The 18,455-nt window shown below is 44.0% G+C and overlaps 1 protein-coding gene across 2 annotated transcripts in view; it reads left to right on the forward strand.

The window, feature by feature from the left end:
* The window catches only part of TMEM164 (transmembrane protein 164), a 69,563-nt gene extending 59,443 nt beyond the window's left edge, over nt 1–10,120 (forward strand). For both annotated transcript variants that reach the window (XM_060756206.2, XM_060756205.2), the window contains exons 6-7: nt 4,058–4,158; nt 5,653–10,120. In XM_060756206.2, coding sequence (XP_060612189.2) covers nt 4,058–4,158; nt 5,653–5,859 — 308 coding nt within the window. In that variant the 3' untranslated portion in view covers nt 5,860–10,120. The remainder of the gene's footprint in view (nt 1–4,057; nt 4,159–5,652) is intronic.
* Nucleotides 10,121–18,455: the final 8,335 nt, after the last annotated feature.

An 18,455-nucleotide genomic window follows, 5' to 3' on the forward strand; every position in this document is an offset into this window, starting at 1 on the left:
ACAGCCTCTGCCCCCCATAAACAAGCTATAGTTCCCAGTGCTGAGAAACTTCCAAAGGCACTCTCACAACTGGCATTGCAGGTTACAGCTAGTGCCATGAACATGTAGCCCAAAAGCTGCCAATGTGCCAATGTCCTCCCCAAGCACTATGGCCGTACTGACTTAGGCGATCCCTCATAGTCTGAGGATGATGGTCCTCCAAGTTCGGTGTCCTGGGGGTGGGTCCATAGGTGGCTGTGGAGCCCTGTTCTTGACCTGCATCTTCTCCCACAGTGAGGGCATTGGTTTCCAGGTGGGAGGCGGTCTCAGTTGGGGTTGGCTTGACGCGCCTTCCTCTTGGCACGTTTCTCTCTTTCACCCTCCATTCGTGCCTCATCAAATTCTGCAGCACTGCTGGTCACAGCTGACCTCCAGCTGGAGCGCTCAAGGGCCAGGGCTTCCCAGTTCTCAGTGTCTATGCCAGAGTTTTTATGATTGGCTTTGAGCCCATCTTTCAATCTCTTTTCCTGCCCGCCAACATTCCGTTTTCCGTTCTTGAGTTCGGAGTAGAGCAACTGCTTTGGGGGATGGTGGTTGGGCATCCGGACAACGTGGCCGGTCTAGCGGAGTTGATGGCGCAGAACCATTGCTTCAATGCTGGTGGTCTTTGCTTCCTCCAGCACGCTGACATTTGTCCGCCTGTCTTCCCAAGAGATTTGCAGGATTTTCCAGAGGCAGCGCTGATGGAATCATTCCAGGAGTTGCATGTGACGTCTGTAGACAGTCCATGTTTCACAGGCATATAGCAGGGTTGGGAGGACAATAGCTTTATAGACAAGCACCTTGGTATCCCTACAGATGTCCCGGTCCTCATAATAATAATAATAATAATCATCATCATCATCATCATCATCATCATTATCATCTTTATTTGTAGCCCGCTACCATCTCCCAAGGGACTCGTTGCAGCTTACATGAGGCCGAGCCCAAATACAACAATACAAGCAAACACTCTCTGCTTCATTCGGAAAAATGCTGCACTCGCAGAGCTCAGGCAGTGTTGTATTTTGGTGTCTATGTTGACTTGGTGGAGAGGTGGCTGCCAAGGTAGCGGAAATGATCAACATTTTCTAATGTTACACCAGTAAGCTGTATCACTGGCATTGGAGAGGGGTTGGCTGGCTACGGCCCACCACCCAAGAAATGGTTTCATTCGGAGAGAATTTCAACCTAGATTTGCAAGTTAACTATAAATCCTAGCAACTAAAACTCCCAAATGACAAAATCCCAACCCCACCAGTATTCAAATTTGGGCATATTGGGTATTTGTGCCAAATTTGGTCCAGTGAATGAAAATACATCCTGCATATCAGATATTTACATTACGATTCATAACAGTAGCAACAAAAATAATCCTCACTACCTCTGAGGATGCGTGCCATAGATGCAGGCGAAACGTCAGGAGAGAATGCCTCTAGAACATGTCCATATAGCCCAAAAAAATCTACAATAAACCAATAATTTTATGGTTGAGGATCACTACAACATGAGGAACTGTATTTAGGGGTCGCGGCATTAGGAAGTTTGAGAACCACTGTGCTAATAGATTCTCTCCCATGTGGTAGGAAAAATATTTACCTATTTACTCAAATATTATGCTCGCCTCTCCAAAATTAGGATGTGTATTAGATTCGCGTCATACAGTCATCGTAGTGCTGAGCCAAAGCAAACGGGGAAACTGCTTCAGGAGAAGCTGGAGCTCCTATTTGAGGGATATCTCCTCTAATTTATTGGCCACGACTCAATGGTGTGGGATACCGGGACTTGTAGTTTTGTGAGGCATCAGTATCTTTTGGCAGAGAAGGCTCAAGACCTTGTAAAACTACAGGACACATGATTCCGTAGCTTTGCACCAAGGCAAAGCGGCAGAGGGGGGAAAGGAAAGGGCCTGAGGCTGTTAGGAATTGTGGGAGTTGTAGTCCAAAACCCCTGGAGAGCCAAAGTTGGCCCATGCCTGGTGTAGATGCACCCAGTGTCTGTTTCAATATCAGTTGCATTTGCTGACTTTCCCAGTTGGCAGCAAAAATAGATTCTCCTCTTGGACAAAGAAGTCACACAAGTTTGTTTGGACAAACAAGTCACACAACTTTGCAAGTCATTCATTCTGTGCCTGCGCTGACTCATGTCTTGAGAAAACTGGTTTGTCATAATAATTCCGGTCCTGCCCATCAGTTGAGGCTTTATTTTCCCTTCTAGGATAAAAAGTTACATATTTCCAAAATTATTGTTGGTAGGGTTGTACTGGTAGGTGTCGTTTCTAAGTGAAGAAAACGGAATATAATAATTACTATGCTGAGTGGTTTTTCAGAATTTTGCCCATTTCTGGAAGCAAAAACCACAGTGAATTGAATGGCCTATAAAACTATCCCAGAAAACAGAAGGAAGTTCCACATTAAATATGGACAGTGAATGGTCGGAGGAAATAACCACCATTCTGTTTTTATATCCTGCGTTTTTCCCAGTTTGCAAAAGGCAGAAATTGGCGATAAAACATATATCACTGAAAACGAGTAAACATTATGTTTCATGTTTTGTCAAAGGCTTTCATGGCCAGAATTATTGGATTGCTGTGAGTTTTCTGGGCTGAATGGCCATGTTCCAGAAGCATTATCTCCTGACATTTTGCCCACATCTATGGCAGACCTCCAGAAATTGGAAACTGGGCAAGTAGGGTTTATATATCTGTGGAATAATGTCCAGGATGGTAGAAAGAACTCTTTGTCTGTTTAAGGCAAGTGTGAATGTTGCAATTGGCCATCTTGATTAGCTTTGAATGAGCTTGCAGCTTCAAAACCTGGCTGTTGTTGCGTGGGGGAATCCTTTTATTGGGATGTGGAATTGGATCACAATTCTAGTTACGAGACGTTAATGTGTTGTTATTGATGTGTCATTACTTTGTATATTATGCTCTTAATGGTTTTTAAATTGTATATTGTTATGATTGTCCTTTTGCTCATGTTGTGAACCGCGTTGAGTCGCCTACGGGCTGAGAAACTGTGGTATACAAGCAAAGTAAATAAATAAATAAATAAATGTGTTAGCTGGCCCTAATTGTTTCCTGTCTGGAATTCCCATTGATTAACATTGAATGGCCTTGCAACTTCAAAACTTAGCTTTTACTACCTGGTGGAATCCTTTGTTGGGAGATGTTAGCTGACCCTGATTGTTTCCTGTCTGGAATTCCCCTTGATTAGCAATGAATGGCCTTGCAACTTCAAAGCCTGGCTGCTCCCTACTTGGAGAAACCTTTGTTCGGAGGAATGTGCCTCCCAACAAAGGATTCCCCAGGCAGGAAGCACCAGTCTTTGAAGCTGCAAGGCCATTCAGTGCTAATCAAGGTGGCCAATTGCAACATTCACACCTCAAACAGATAAGAGTTCTTTCTTCCACACTGGACATGATTCCACAGATATATAAACCTCACTTGCGTAGTTTCCAACAGACCTCACAACTTCTGAGAATGCCTGTCATAGATGTGGGGGTTTTGTGTGTGGGTATGTGTCAGGAGCGACTGGAGAAACTGCAAGTTGCTTTTGGTGTGAGAGAATTGGCTGTCTGCAAGGACATTGCCCATGGACGCCTGGATGTTTGATGTTTTACCATCCTTGTGGGAGGCTTCTCTCATGTCCCCACATAGGGAGCTGGAGCTGACAGAGGGAGCTCAACCCGCTCTTCTTGGATTCGAATCGCTGACCTGTTGTTCAGCAGTCCTGCCAGCACAAGGCTTTAATTCACTGCTCATCGGAGGTTCCATAGATGTGGGTGAAATGTCAGGAGAGAATGCTTCAGGAACATAGCCATATAGCCCGGGAAACTCACAGCAACCCATTGTGATGAATGAATGATTAAACAAATGGCATAATTAAATCTGCTTAAAAATGTTACTTGAAGGAGTAAAGATCCTAAAAATAATAACCAACTTCCAAAGTTTGTATGGATTGAAGAGCCATTGCTACTGTTCCAGTCTTTCTGAATAAGATTTCTTCTTTTTTCTCTCTCTCCATCCCATTTCAAACAGGTGTCTACACTCCAGAACCTTCGTGCAACTTCTGGTGGGCCTTACTTTCCACCGGACTGATGTTCGTGTATCACTTCACCGTTTTACAGAGTCTGGGAATGGTGCGTAAATTGTTTAGTGGATCTTGGCCCGAGTTTCAGTTGTGTACTTAATGAAATAATAATAATAATAATTATTATTATTTAATAAGTGCGTAAGTGAGTACGACAATTCAAAGATGGCCATGACAACGTCCATGATGAGGACCGCTCCGGTCGCCTTCTTTGATTACAGACGATTTGGTGGTTTCAGTTGAAACGAGGATTTGTGAGAACAGGCGCTTCACAATAACAGGTCTCTCAAACGAATTTCCTGACGTGTCGAGATCAGTGCTTTACAACATTGTTTCTGAACACCTAAAGTTTAGGAAACTGTGTTCCAGTTGGGTCCCGAAACTCCTAACAGAGGACCACAAAAACCAAAGATTTGAGTGTGCTATCAAATCAAATCATCTGTAATCAAAGAAGGGCGACCAGAGCGGTCCTCATTATGGACGTTGTCACAGCCATCTTTGAATTGTCGTACCCACTTACGCACTTTGCGTTCACTCATAACAGTATCACCGTACATTTCACAAATCTGTCGATGAATTTCTGCAGCAGGCAGGTTCCTTGCTGACAAAAACCGTATCACTGAGCGAACCTCACATGTGGAGGGTGAGTTGATAGTCTTAAACATTTTTAAAGCACAGAAGAGAACCGTACAGGTTAGCTACAGAGCGGAAACTGAGCACAGTTGTTCCCGAGGCATGCCGGTACACGATGCACGCGCTCGTTGCGGTATTCGCGCGAACTACTAGTGTCTACAACAAAACGGACCTTACTTAAAAAATATCCCTCATATTTTTATTCAATCGACCCTACTGGGCACAAATACCCTATACGTGGGGTTGGGAGGATTGGTTTTGTCACTTGGGAGTTGTAGTTACTGGGATGTATAGTTTGCCTACAATCAAAAAGCATTCTGAACTCCACCAACGATGGAATTGAACCAACTTTGGCACACATGACCTACAGAAAATACTGGAAGGGTTTGGTGAGTATTGACCTTGGGTTTGGGAGTTATAGTTCACCAATCTCCAGAGAGCACTGTGGGCTCAGACAATGATGGATCTTGACCAAATATTGGCACAAATACTAAATATGCCCAAATATGAACAGTGGTGGAATTTTGGGAAAATAGAGCTTGACATTTGGGAGTTGTAGTTGCTGGGATTTATAGTTCACCTACAATCACAGAGCATTCTGAACCCCATCAACGGGAAAATTGGGCCAAGCTTCCCACGCAGAACCCTCACAACAAACAGAAAAATACTGTGTTTTCTGATGGTCTTTGGCGACCCCTTTGACACCCCCTCACGACTCCCCCCCTCAGGTATTCCGACTTCCAGGTTGAGAAACACTGGGTTAGACCTTCCCACCTGTAATAACCCTGCATCTGATTCTGAGCAAAGCAATTCAAGGATATGGACAAGATGGAAGGGGTCCAGAGGAGTGCTCCTATGATAATAGTTTGCTATGCGAGTAATCAATGAATATCTTTCTCCTTTTTCCCAGGCCACAGAAGTGAACCTGAACAATATGCTCTGCCCAGCCATCTCGGATCCTTTCTACGGCCCTTGGTACCGGATATGGGCCTCGGGGCACCAGACGCTCATGACCATGATCCATGGGAAACTCATTACGGCAGTCTTCTACAGCACTGTTCCTGTCTGCAAGTTCTGCCTGGATTTACTCCGACTTCCAGCTAAGAAAATATCCTGAATTCTCTTTGAGAGGAAGCGGAAGAGGACCGTGCTTGAAGCGGGAAGGAAAAGGCCGTGCATCCAACATTCCTTCCATTTCTTCCATCCGTTGTGAAGTAAGGCCCTTCCTTCCCTTGCAGCCCCTTTCTGTTTGGTTTTTTGATGGCGAAATTTGTGGCCTTATTGGGGGAGCGACATTGACTCGACACATTCTTTCTATCCAGCCCAATCTGGCAGCTTTGGACCGTTTGAGCCCCCCAAAAAGAGTCAGGATCTCTCTTCCATATTATCCCAGAGAAGCCAATTCACTGCCGATCTTTTTGACCAACTAACCCACCGACCGAGGGCTAGTTTTGTATTTCCCTCCCTCAAAATCCCTGCTGCGTTGCGGGCATCTCTTGCCTCTCTGCCGCCTTTCTTCTGTGGCATTTTCAGGGGTTTGTTTGCGCAAATCAGTATGGATTCGCTGTTACGGCTGGTTGAAACAACTTGGAACAATAACAGCAACGTATTTTGCTAAATATCAACTTTGGAAGCTGTCCGTGATTTTCTGTTTACTATCCATTGCTAGCCTATGGATTGCTCTTCGAATGGTGAGAAACAGAAGGCTGAAATAAGTCTAGAAGGTGAATTGCAATGCAGTTTGGTACAGGAAGGATCGTCCTTTAAAGGGACGGTTGGGTTGGAGAGAAATACGACCCTCGACAAAGCAAAATGGCACGTTTGAAATGAATGACCAAATTGATGCACTTCTCTTTCCTGTGGCTTGCAAAAGACCCAAGAAACTGTCTCGTTGGGGATAAATATTACCATTTTTTGGAGCAGATTTGAGATGTCGTTCCTTCTGCGTAAAGGACACACAAGTTTCACAAAAGATATTGCAGAGAACGTTGTGGCCAAGGTAGACCAGTATTCTGTATCAGCAACTTTGTTAAAGAGCAACCATGAGTCTGGAACAGCAACCTAGATTTACCAATTTGTAACTTAAGCTCATAGTTGTCACATAGGGTGCATCTACACCAGTGGTTCCCAACCTTTGGTCCTCCAGGTGCTTTGGACTTCAACTCCCAGAAATCCCAACTGTTAGGAATTGTGGGAGCTGAAGTCCAAAACACCTGGAGGTCCAAAGCTTGGGAACCACTGATCTACACTGTCGAATTAATGCAGTTTGGCCCCAGTTTAGCTACCATGGGATCGTGGGCAATTACATGGCTTTCTGCCTCCTCTGCCAATGAGTGCTAGTGCCTCATTACACTACAAATCCCAACATTCCGTATTATTGAGGCACTGCAGTTGAAGTGGTGTCAAACTGCATTCATTCTAGTGTAGCTCCAAACAAGAAACCAGTATGAAACTGTTGGAAAGGGCTCCTATGCCCTCCTAAAGCTGTAGACTGCAACTCCCAGTCTCCCCAGTTTGAGGATGTTGGGATGTGTCGGGTTTTTTTGCATCAAGAAAATCTCCTAGAGACCATAATATTGAGTCAAAGCAGTTAAAGTGGAGTGAAACTGCATTAATTCTATATTATTATTATTATTATTATTATTATTATTATTATTATTATTATTATTTACATTTGTTTTATTTTTTTATTTCGGAGCAAAAGCATTGCATAAATTAGTATAACACAGATAAAAATAGAAGGCGCGCAGGTGCCTAAATATCTTTTGACCAAAAACGGGCAACAGCAACGGCATTGTCTGTAGCCTCCAACAATTCGTCCTCTGTACATGAGGCAGGGCACAATGGACAAGCATACAGATGCAGAGTTGTCTGTTCTGCTCCACAGTCACACAAAGTTTTGGGATTCTTTTAGATTACTTTACTGACGCAAAACCACAGTATGTCACAGCAAATGAGATCTATATGCTGGATTTCATATCACAAAATCACAAGCTGAGCATTTCCCAAGCGTCTAGGACTGTGTGATGTTTATTATTATTATTATTATTATTATTATTATTATTATTATTATTTGGAGCCCCCGGTGGCACAGCGGGTTAAGTCACTGGGCTTGCAAACTAAAAGGTCGGTGGTTCAAATCCGGGGAGTGAGGTGAGCTCTCACTGTTAGCCCCAGCTTCTGTCAACCTAGCAGTTCAAAAACATGCAAATGTGAGTAGATCAATAGGTACAATTCTGAGGGAAGGTAATGGCACACAATGCAGTCATGCTGGCCACATGACCTTGGAGGCATCTATGCACAACGCTGGCTCTCCGCCTTAGAAATTGAGATGTGCATCACCTTCCAGAGTCAGACACAACTAGAATTGATGTCAAGGGGAAACCTTTACCTTTGCCTATTATTATTCAGTGCAGAAGCAACCTGAAGTCACAATTGCAACCCTGTTGCTTCCTCTTAAACCTACTTTACTATACATCAGTTGGAGCAGAATGTCAACAATGCTGCATTTTCACTATAGAATTAATGCAGTTTGATACCACTTTAAGTACAATGGATCAATGCTATGGGATATTGGGAGCTGTAGTCCAGTGAGGCACCAGCACTCCTTATCAGAGAAGGCTAAAGAAGACCTCTGAGACCTATAATTCCTAAGATTCTGTCACATTGAGTTACATTGAGGGCATCAATCCACCCTAAGTACTAAGTTGCAAATGCAGAATACTGTGGACTTGCTGTGAGTTTTCTGGGCTCTATGGCCATATTCCAGAAGCATTCTCTCCTGACGTTTCACCCACATCTATGTTATGCATCCTCAGAGGTTGTGAGGTCTGTTGGAAACCAGGCAAATGAGATTTTATATCTGTAGATTAATGCCCAGAGTGTGAGAAAGAACTCTTGTCTGCTTGAAGCAAGTGTGAATGTTGCAATTGGCCAGCTTGATTAGCATTGAATGGCCTTGCAGCTTCAAAGCCTGCCTGGTTGCTGCATGGGAAAATCCTTTGTTGGGTGTCTACCATATACCATGCATCTGTGGACAAGTCTACATAGGGATCACCAAACGCAGCATTGTCCAAACACGAATCAAGGAACATGAAAGGCACTGCAGACTAATTTAACCAGAGAAGTCAGCCACCTGATGAACCAACCTGGACACAGTATGTTATCTGAGAACACAGAAATGCTGGAGCACTCCAACAACCACTATGTCAGACTACACAGAGAAGCCACTTAAATCCACAAGCATGTGGACAATTTCAACAGAAAGGAGGAAAATGAACAAAATCTGGCTACCAGCATTAAAAAGCTCTAAAATCTGGATAGTAAATAAAGGGTAACACTCAAGAAACAGTCAGTCAGGATCAGCTAAGACCTCCCAACAAAGGATTTCCCCAGGAAGCAACCAGCCAGCCTTTAAAACTGCAAGGCCATTAAATGTTAATCAAAGTGGTCAGTTGCAACATTCACATCTCTCTCAAGCAAACAAGAGTTCTTTCTCCCACTCTGGACATTCTGCAGATAGAATAATAGAATCATAAGAGTTGGAAGAGACCTCATGGGCCATCCAGTCCAACCCCCTGCCAAGAAGCAGGAAAATTACAATCAAAACATCCCTGAAAGATGGCCATCCAGCCTCTGTTTAAAAGCCTCCAAAGAAGGAGCCTCCACCACACTCCGGGGCAGAGAGTTCCACTGCTGAACGGCTCTCACAGTCAGGAAGTTCTTCCTTATGTTCAGATGGAATCTCTTTTCTTGTAGTTTGAAGCCATTGTTCCGCGTCCTAGTCTCCAGGGAAGCAGAAAACAAGCTTGCTCCCTCCTCCCTGTGGCTTCCTCTCACATATTTATACATGGCTATCATGTCTCCTCTCAGCCTTCTTTTCTTCAGGCTAAACATGCTCAGCTCTTTAAGCCGCTCCTCATAGGGCTTGTTCTCCCGACCCTTGATCATTTTAGTCGCCCTCCTTTGGACACATTCTAGCTTGTCAATATCTCTCTTGAATTGTGGTGCCCAGAATTGGACACAATATTCCAGGTGTGGTCTAACCAAGGCAGAATAGAGGGGTAGCATTTACCTGGCCCTCGCACAGGGTCAACCTAAGTCTGAAACTACTTGAAAGCACACAACAAGAACAACAACAACCCTATCTCATCAGCCAAAAAGTAGGCCACATTTCCCATTGAAATACTAATAAGTTTATTATTTATTTATTTACAGTATTTACAGTATTTATATTCCATCCTTCTCACCCCGCAGGGGACTCAGGGTGGATTACAATGTACATATACATGGCAAACATTCAATGTCATAGACACATAATATGTATAGACAGACACTCAGAGGCTATTTAACATTCCAGCTTCTGGCCACCAGGGGAGCTGTCGTGAAGTACTTCCTCATTCTTTGCATACTTCCTGGAGATTTTTATGGCCTCATAAATCAGTTAAATTATATTTCTTAAAATTGTTATTCATTTTAATTATTGTATTGTTTTAAAGTGTTTTTTGCACTACAAATAAGATATGTGCAGCGTGCCTAGGAATTCATTCATGGTTTTTTCAAATTAGAATCCGGCCCTCCAACAGTTTGAGGGACTGTGACCTGGCCCTCTGTTTAAAAAGTTTGTGGACCCCTGATCTAGACACTATGCTCCTATTGATGCAGGCCAAAATCCCATTGGTTTTTTTTGCCGCCGCATCATACTGTTGGCTCATGTTTAACTTGCTGTCCACGAGGACTCCAAGATCTTTTTCGATCTGCTCTCGAGCCAGGCATTGTCCCCCATTCTGTATATGTGCATTTCGTTTTTTCTGCCCAAGTGGAGTATCTTGCATTTGTCCCTTCTCTTCTTCAGGCTAAACATGCCCAGCTCCTTAAGCCACTCCTCATAGGGCTTGTTCTCCCGACCCTTGATCATTTTAGTTGCTCTGGACACATTCCAGCTTGTCAATATCTCTCTTGAATTGTGATGCCCAGCAGTTCGAAAACAAGATAGTATGCATCCCACTTGACCCGTTTCCAACAGACCTCTGAACCTCTGAGAATGCCTGTCATAGATGTGGGCGAAACATCAGGAGAGAATGCTTCTGGAACATGGCCATACAGTTTGGAAAACTCACAGCAACGCAGTGATCCCGGCTATGAAAGCCTTTGACAGAATGTTGTTTTGTTTCTTTTCTGACTTTGGCGCACACATTTCTCCCGTTGCGTCGCCTTGTCGGTGGAATCGCCGGACGCAATGACTGCAACAACTGCCATTGTTCAACACTGATGAATTCAACACTGCAAACCGCCACTCGATACCTCAAGACGAGAGATCTTTGCCTTAAAGGACAACCCCGCAGCCCTGCGAACCAAGTGGAAGAAGGTTTCCGGAGCTGAGTATTTCCACTCCAAGACTCGACTCGCATTGCCAATTGGTGTTCTGGTTTTGTGAGCACCTCGGTTGCATATTTCTAGCCGGTGAGGATTTTTCTACCCATGTATACTGTGAATGCGCTTTACTGCCACGAATCTCTTTCCAACGGAGTCGGAATATTCCTGCGTTTCTCACGTCTTTTGCTGAAAGTTGGGGAAAGTCCTTTGCGGACAATCGCGGATTTATAGCCTTCTCTGCATTCGGGAATCTCAAGGTGTACATTGTTTACTCTTCCAGGTGGCATGTTTAGACAGGGGCATATATACATATATACAAATATATATCTATATATCTCGATAGAGCAATCATTAACGAAATAGCGTAGATATAATCTTTTACCCTGTTTGCATGTGAAAGAGAGAAAGAGAGCGAGAGAATGGGACAATAAGCCAGGATTTGTTAGTCAGCAGTATAGGAAAAAGTGAAATGTATGCACAATGGATAACATTGGACTTTTCGACTTTTTGTCTTTGTGTGGCTCTGCACACAAAGCCCTGGATCCTGTGATTCAGTCATAACTCATGTTAGAGCCATTGATTCAATATGATTTACATTCAGAGTTGACACCGGCAATTCAAATGTAGATTCAGGGTGCGTCTCCACTGTAGAATTAACTCAGTTTGACACTGATCGTAACTACCACGGCGCAATGCTACAGTATCATGGGAGTTGTAGTTTTACTCTTCTGTGCCAAAGAGGGCAGGTGCCTCAGCAAACTGCAAATCCCAGGATTCCATAGCATTGAGCCGCTGCAATTGAAGTGCTTATTACTATTATTAATCATGTCAGGAGTGACTGGAGAAACTGCAAGTCGCTTCTGGTGTGAGAGAATTGGCCATCTGCAAGAATGTTGCCCAGGGGATGCCCAGATGTGTTACCATCCTGTGGGAGGCTTCTCTCATGTCCCTGCATGGGAAGCTGGAGCTGACAGACGTGAGCTCACCCCATTCCCTAGATTTGAGAATTGGTGTGAGAGAATTGGCCGTCTGCAAAGATGATGCCCATGGGATGCGTGGAAGTGTTACCATCCTGTGGGTGGCTTCTCTCATTTCCCTGCATGGGAAGCTGGAGCTGACAGACAGGAGCGCATCATGCTCTCCAGATTTGAGAATTGGTGTGAGAGAACTAGCCGTCTTCAAGGATGTTGCCCAGGGATGCTTGAATGTGTCACTATCCTGTGGGAGGCTTCTCTCATGTCCCTGCATGGGAAGCTGGAGCTGACAGATGGGAGCTCACGCCATTCCCCAGATTTGAGAATTGGTGTGAGAGAATTGGCCGTCTGCAAGGATGTTGCCCATGGGATTCCCAGAATTGTTACTATCCTGTGGGAGTCTTCTCTCATATCCCTGCATGAGAAGCTCAGGCTGACAGACGGGAGCTCACTCTGCTCTCCGGATTTGAGAATTGGTGTGAAAGAACTGGCTGTCTGCAAGGATGTTGCCTAGGGGATGCCCGAAAGTAGCTTCTCTCATGTTCCTGCATGGGAAGCTGGAGCTGACAGACAGGAGCTCACCCCACTCCCCGGATTTGAACTGCCAACCTTTTGGTCAGCAGTCCTGCCGGCTCAAAGGTTTAACCCATTGCGCCACCGAGTGTTAAACTGCATTAATTCCAGTGTGGCTGCATCCCAAAGAATCAGCAGGAACCCATTTGAGAGGACTCCTATGCCCTCTTGAAGTGATAAGATTACAACTTCTAGCTGCCCCAGTTTGGAGTATGTTGGAATGTGTAGTTTTTCCCATCAGCAAGACACAAAGTGGCTTCTTGCCATGGCATAGCTGAAGCCAAACCCATTCTAAGAAATAGAGCCAATAATATTTTTTGCAGGGAGAATAATAGAGTGGATGCTTTTATTCCAGTCCTGAAATTACAAGGCTGACGTGCCCCATATTCTTTTGGGCTACATAGATGGTTACAATATTTGAGAAGAGATACCTAGGGGCGCATAGACCTCTCCCCATCTGTGACTCAACTCAATTTTTTTTTCCGTGTCAGGAGCGACATGAGAAACTGCAAGTCGCTTCTGGTGTGAGAGAATTGGCTGTCTGGAAGGATGTTGCCCAGGGAATGCCCAAATGTTTTACCATCCTGTGAGAGGCTTCTCTTATGTCCCCACATGGGAAGCTTGAGCTGACAGGTGGGAGCTCACCCTGCTCTCCGGATTTGAGAATTGGTGTGAGAGAACTGGCCGTCTGCAAGGATGTTGCCCAGGGGATGCCCAAAAGTGTTACCATCCTGTGGGAGGCATCTCTCATGTCCCCACATGGGAAGCTGGAGCTGACAGGTGGGAGCTCACCCCACTCCCCAAATTCGAACTTCCAACCTTTTGGTCAGCCAGCACAAGGGTTTAACTCATTGCCCCTCCGAGGGCTCCACTCTACTCGATAATGGAACATTTTCAATTTTCAGAAGCGTTTTGTCGCTCGGCTAAGCATCCTTCGCGCTGAGCTATTTACTTTTTGTCATTTTAAGAATCTGCTGAAAATGTGTGTGTGTGTGTTGTGTGTTAATGCTTATGGGGCCGGGGTTAATTGGCTGCCAAACCTTACTGCCACCCCGATTGACCTCGGCGACCCTTATATATCATGGCATATATTCGTATATAGATGTATGGTTATACTGGTATTGGTTTGCATTGTTTCCCTCTGTTTATGGCTTCTTGTGTAGATCTGGCGTTCCTCTCGATGACTGTACATCCCCCAGAGTCACAAAAACGGGGTCCTGTTTCGTTGGGAGGAAATACAAACCCAACGTGGAAAGGTTTGGGGTTGGCTTAGTCTTTGTGCACTTTAACATTATAGAGTACCTCAGTGTAACCGTAAACTATCCTTCTGTGGCCTATACCGGGGATTTGATATATTTCTGTATATTTGATAATTCAGTGTTTCCAATTTTTTAAAATGATATTATGTACTTGATTCAGTGTGTGCCAACGGTCTGTATGTGAAAAGCATGCCGACTTCCTGGGTATTTGTGTTGCGTCGTGGCGTTAAGATTTACGTGGCGTCGCTTTGATCTTTCCTTGATAGCTGCCTGTTATTTCAGGGGTTTTGGGCTTTGTTTTGATAAGAAACCAAGTGGGACGTCATCTACAAAGGGCTTAACTGGCATTTTAGGGTCTTAAGGATCTCTCCTGGCTGTTTATGATGTCCAAAACCAGAGGAGAAGAAAAAGAAAATGGATTTTTTGCTTTCTTATAAGAGAGATTGATGTAATTGCAGTTGACCGGCATCTTCCATTTCCTTCCTTTGCAGTTTGGTACAAAGTCACTCCTGTTTATGGGTTTCTATCTCTTCCTCCTTAAGGGCCAAATTGTATTCCTTGGCTGGAATCCTGTATCAAGTCTTAACCATGTCGTTACAATGAAAACTTGTTAGTAAATTGCGGAAATAGACAGTGGGATACCAGCAAGAAGGCTGCCTTTAGTGGTCTCTTTGCCAGATCTTCAACATAGGATGTAACTCAACTATGGGCAAACTCAGGCCTGGGGACTGGATGCCGCCCTTTAGGCTCTTTTCTCAGGCCCTCCTCTCTCTCACCATCGTATCCTTCCTTCCTTCTTTCTTTCCTTCCTCTTTTCCTCCCTGCTTTCCTTCCTGTTTCTCCCTCCGTCCTTCCTTCCACCGTTTTATCTTTCCTTCCTTCCCTCTTTTGTTGCTCCTTCCCTCTTCCCTTTCTCCTCCCTCCTTTTCTCGCTTCCTTCCCTCCCTCCATTCCCTTCCATCTTTTTGTCTTTCTTTCTTTCTTTCTTTCTTTCTTTCTTTCTTTCTTTCTTTCCATCTCTTTCTCCCTTCTTTCTATTTCTTTCCTTCCTTCCTTCTATTCTTCCTTCACCCTTTCATCCTTCCTTTTGTCTTTCCTTCCTTCTCTTTCCTCCATGTCCTCCTTCTCCCTACCTCCATTCCCTTCCACCCTTTTGTCCTTCCTTCTCTCTTTCCTTCCTCCTTCCCTTCCTTCCACCCTTTTGTCCATCCTTCCTTCTCTTTCCTTCCTTCCACTCTTTCGTCCTTCCTTCCTTCCTTCCACCCTTTCATCCTTCTTTCCTTCCTCCTTCCTTCCACTCTTTCGTTCTTTCTTCCTCCTTTCCTTCCTTCCACCCTTTCATCCTTCCTTCCTTCTCTTTCCTTCCTTCCACCCTTTCAGCCTTCTTTCCTTCTTCCTTCCCTTCCTCCCTTTCCTCCCACCCTTTCGTCCTTTTATACTCCTCTTTCCTTCCATCACCTGGCAGCCATTTACAAAGATGTCACTTCCATACAGGATTCCGGCACTTTTTATCCTTTACCTCTTAATGGTGGAATCACTTTTGAGAATATTTTACATTCTTGTATTTCTTGGTATTGCATCCTGTAGCGCAGGCATGGGCCAACTTGAGCCCTCCAGATGTTTTGGATTTCAACTTCCACTGTTCGGAACGGTGGAAGTTGAAATCCAAAACATCTGGGGGGCCCAAGTTGACCCATGCCTGCTGTAGTGTGTGGTATGTGTCTTTTTCTCTCCTTCCTGGCACTGAAAACAGAGCCACACATCTCTTTGTTTCACCGATTCCCCATTCTTTGTAGTAGGATAATTTTTATATAAATGACTCCTTTTCTAAATGTTGTGTAAGCCTAATCGGTAATGTTTTCCAACAACAATCTAAATGTATATGGGAATTTTGACTTTTGGTTGTTTTTTTAAGTATCACAAACTGTTGTTTTCTCCTGCACCTCTTAAATAAAATCATGTTCAAGTAATTGATTCTATTGATTGCATAAATCCTCGGACGTCATTTACCCTGTGCCGATTCGGTCAACACAGAGGGCTGAAAATGAATGTTACCCATATTGAAATCTCGGTGGACTGGCCTCTAGCAAATCCTTTTTTGAAGTTTGCATCATTTCAAGAGATATGGCATACCATGTTTGAGAGGTAAATCCAACTTCCTTTGGATTGCTTTCGTAGCATCTGGATTCCTCACCATCTTTTATCTTCTACCCTTAGTTGCGCATGTTCAGGTGCAACTCGTGCCTTCATGAGCCAAATGAGCAATTTCTACGTAAATTGCGTTGTCTTAAGATTTTCGGTCTAAGTAAGGAATATTGCAATTTGAACTTTACCGAGCAGCCATTCAGCTCCTCCTTAGCAACAGGAAGATAGAGTCTCGCTTATCCAACCTTCGCTCATCCAACATTCTGTGTTATCCAACAGTCTGCCTCCTGCCCAGATCAACAGCTGTTTTAATACATTGTGATGTTTTGGTGCAAAATTCGTAAATTCAGTAATTACTACATAACGTTACTGTGTATTGAACTGCTTTTTCTATCAGTTTGTTGTCAATTGATGTTTTGGTGCTTAATTTGTAAAATCATAATGTAATTTGACGTTTGATATGTTTTCCCTTAATCCCTCATTATCTAACATTTTTGCTTATACAACGTTCTGCTGGCTCATTTACAAAGGTTGAATGAAAAGTAATGCCTCCACCTTCGTAACTCCTCAACAGATCATAAAATCATAGAATCAAAGAGTTGGAAGCGACCTCATGGGCCATCCAGTCCAAACCCCTGCCAAGAAGCAGAAACACTGAATTCAAATCACCCCTGACAGATGGCCATCCAGCCTCTGTTTAAAAGCTTCCAAAGAAGAAGCCTCCACCACACTCCGGGGCAGAGTTCCACTGCTGAACGGCTCTCACAGTCAGGAAGTTCTTCCTCATGTTCAGATGGAGTCTCCTTTCTTGTGGTTTGAAGCCATTGTTCCGCTGGCAGTACTGGTATGCGGCAGGTACTGGCTTGTTCAGTAGACTCTCCTCTACAGTTCCATTTTGGTGGGAAGCCTTAACATTGAACGGTTGTGTTGGTAAAGTGCTAAGTATGGAACCCTGCACAGATGGTTGGTCAATGCAGCTTAAGCAACGTGCAGTCATTGAATTCTTGACAGCAGAAGGTGCCACCCCAAAGGAGATACATCAGAGAATGCAAGATGTTTATGGTGATTGTGTTGGTGTGAGTACTGTGCATCGTTGGGCGAGTAAGTTTAAAGATGTTGAGGTGGGAACATCTGACTTACGTGACAAAGAGTTGGATGTCCTGTGACAGCAACCACCGAGTTTCACAAGCAAAACGTTGACAGATTGATTCAGGACGATCGTCGTATCACTCAGAGAGAAATTTCAAGCATAATCAGCATTTCACAAGAACGTGTGGGTCACATTATTGCTTTGCTTAGCTATCGGAAGATCTGTGCACGATGGGTACGTTGAGACAATTGTGAGACACTGGTTGCGGAAACAGAGCATCGAGTTCTTCCGTGACAACTTCAAATAACTTGTTCATCGTTGGCAGAAATGTATCCAATTGTCTGGTAATTATGTGGAAAAGTGAGTAGTGGTAGTTAAAGAGCACATTCTAAGGATTATTTCTGCGTTTGATTTATTAAAATATTCCCATCCAAACTCAAGTAACGAAGGTGGAGGCATTACTTTTCATTCAACCCTCGTATATTGGATAAGCGAGACTCTACTGTACCATCAACCCCAAAACTGGTAAAAAATGTAGCCTGAATGCCAATGCTGTTGACCTGCTTTGACCAACTTGTCTTAGTTGGCACACAAACCTTTGCACTGAATTACACTAATTTCCTGATAGTTTAGTAAGATAGTAAAATAATCCAGTGGTTTCCAACCTGTGGTCTGCAGCCTCACAGTTACTACACCGTTGCAACACGAGCGACTGGTCTCACAAAACCTTCTTATAGTGCCGAGGCAATGGGGATGTTGGGAGGGGACTACCCATGAAAGGCATGACAAGGTGTGCTGCTTCTCGTCCTCTGAGTGGAGCCCTTCCATGTGGCGCATGGAAGTGGGGGTTACTTGGTGTCTTAGTTTTTAAGTCTGTTTCTGGGGTTATTTGGGATGCTGATTCAGAAAACTGCATTGAATAGACCATATCAACTCTAGATTATTAAATATAGTTTTCTGTGGGCAAACAGATGACAACTACTGGATGGCATATGTTCTGTAACAGAAACTAGAGCTGATGTGGTCTATCCAATGCAATTTTTTGATTCAGCACCCCGGAAATAACCAAACTGAATCTAAAGTTGACCAAAAACTGATTCGTAACCCTTTTGGCACTAATGTTGGAGAGTGGTCCCTAGTCAAGTTGTCTCTGGTCAAAGACAAATTAAAAAGGTTGGGAACCACTGAAATAATCCAATGATTTTTATCAATCTACAGCTTCTCCTCGATTATGATACCTGTAATATCTTATGAATCCTGGAGACAGGGTCAGTTTTTGATAAGCAGCTTCCGGGAA

This window comes from Anolis sagrei, chromosome 10, assembly GCF_037176765.1.
Source record: "Anolis sagrei isolate rAnoSag1 chromosome 10, rAnoSag1.mat, whole genome shotgun sequence".
Lineage (NCBI taxonomy): Eukaryota > Metazoa > Chordata > Lepidosauria > Squamata > Dactyloidae > Anolis > Anolis sagrei.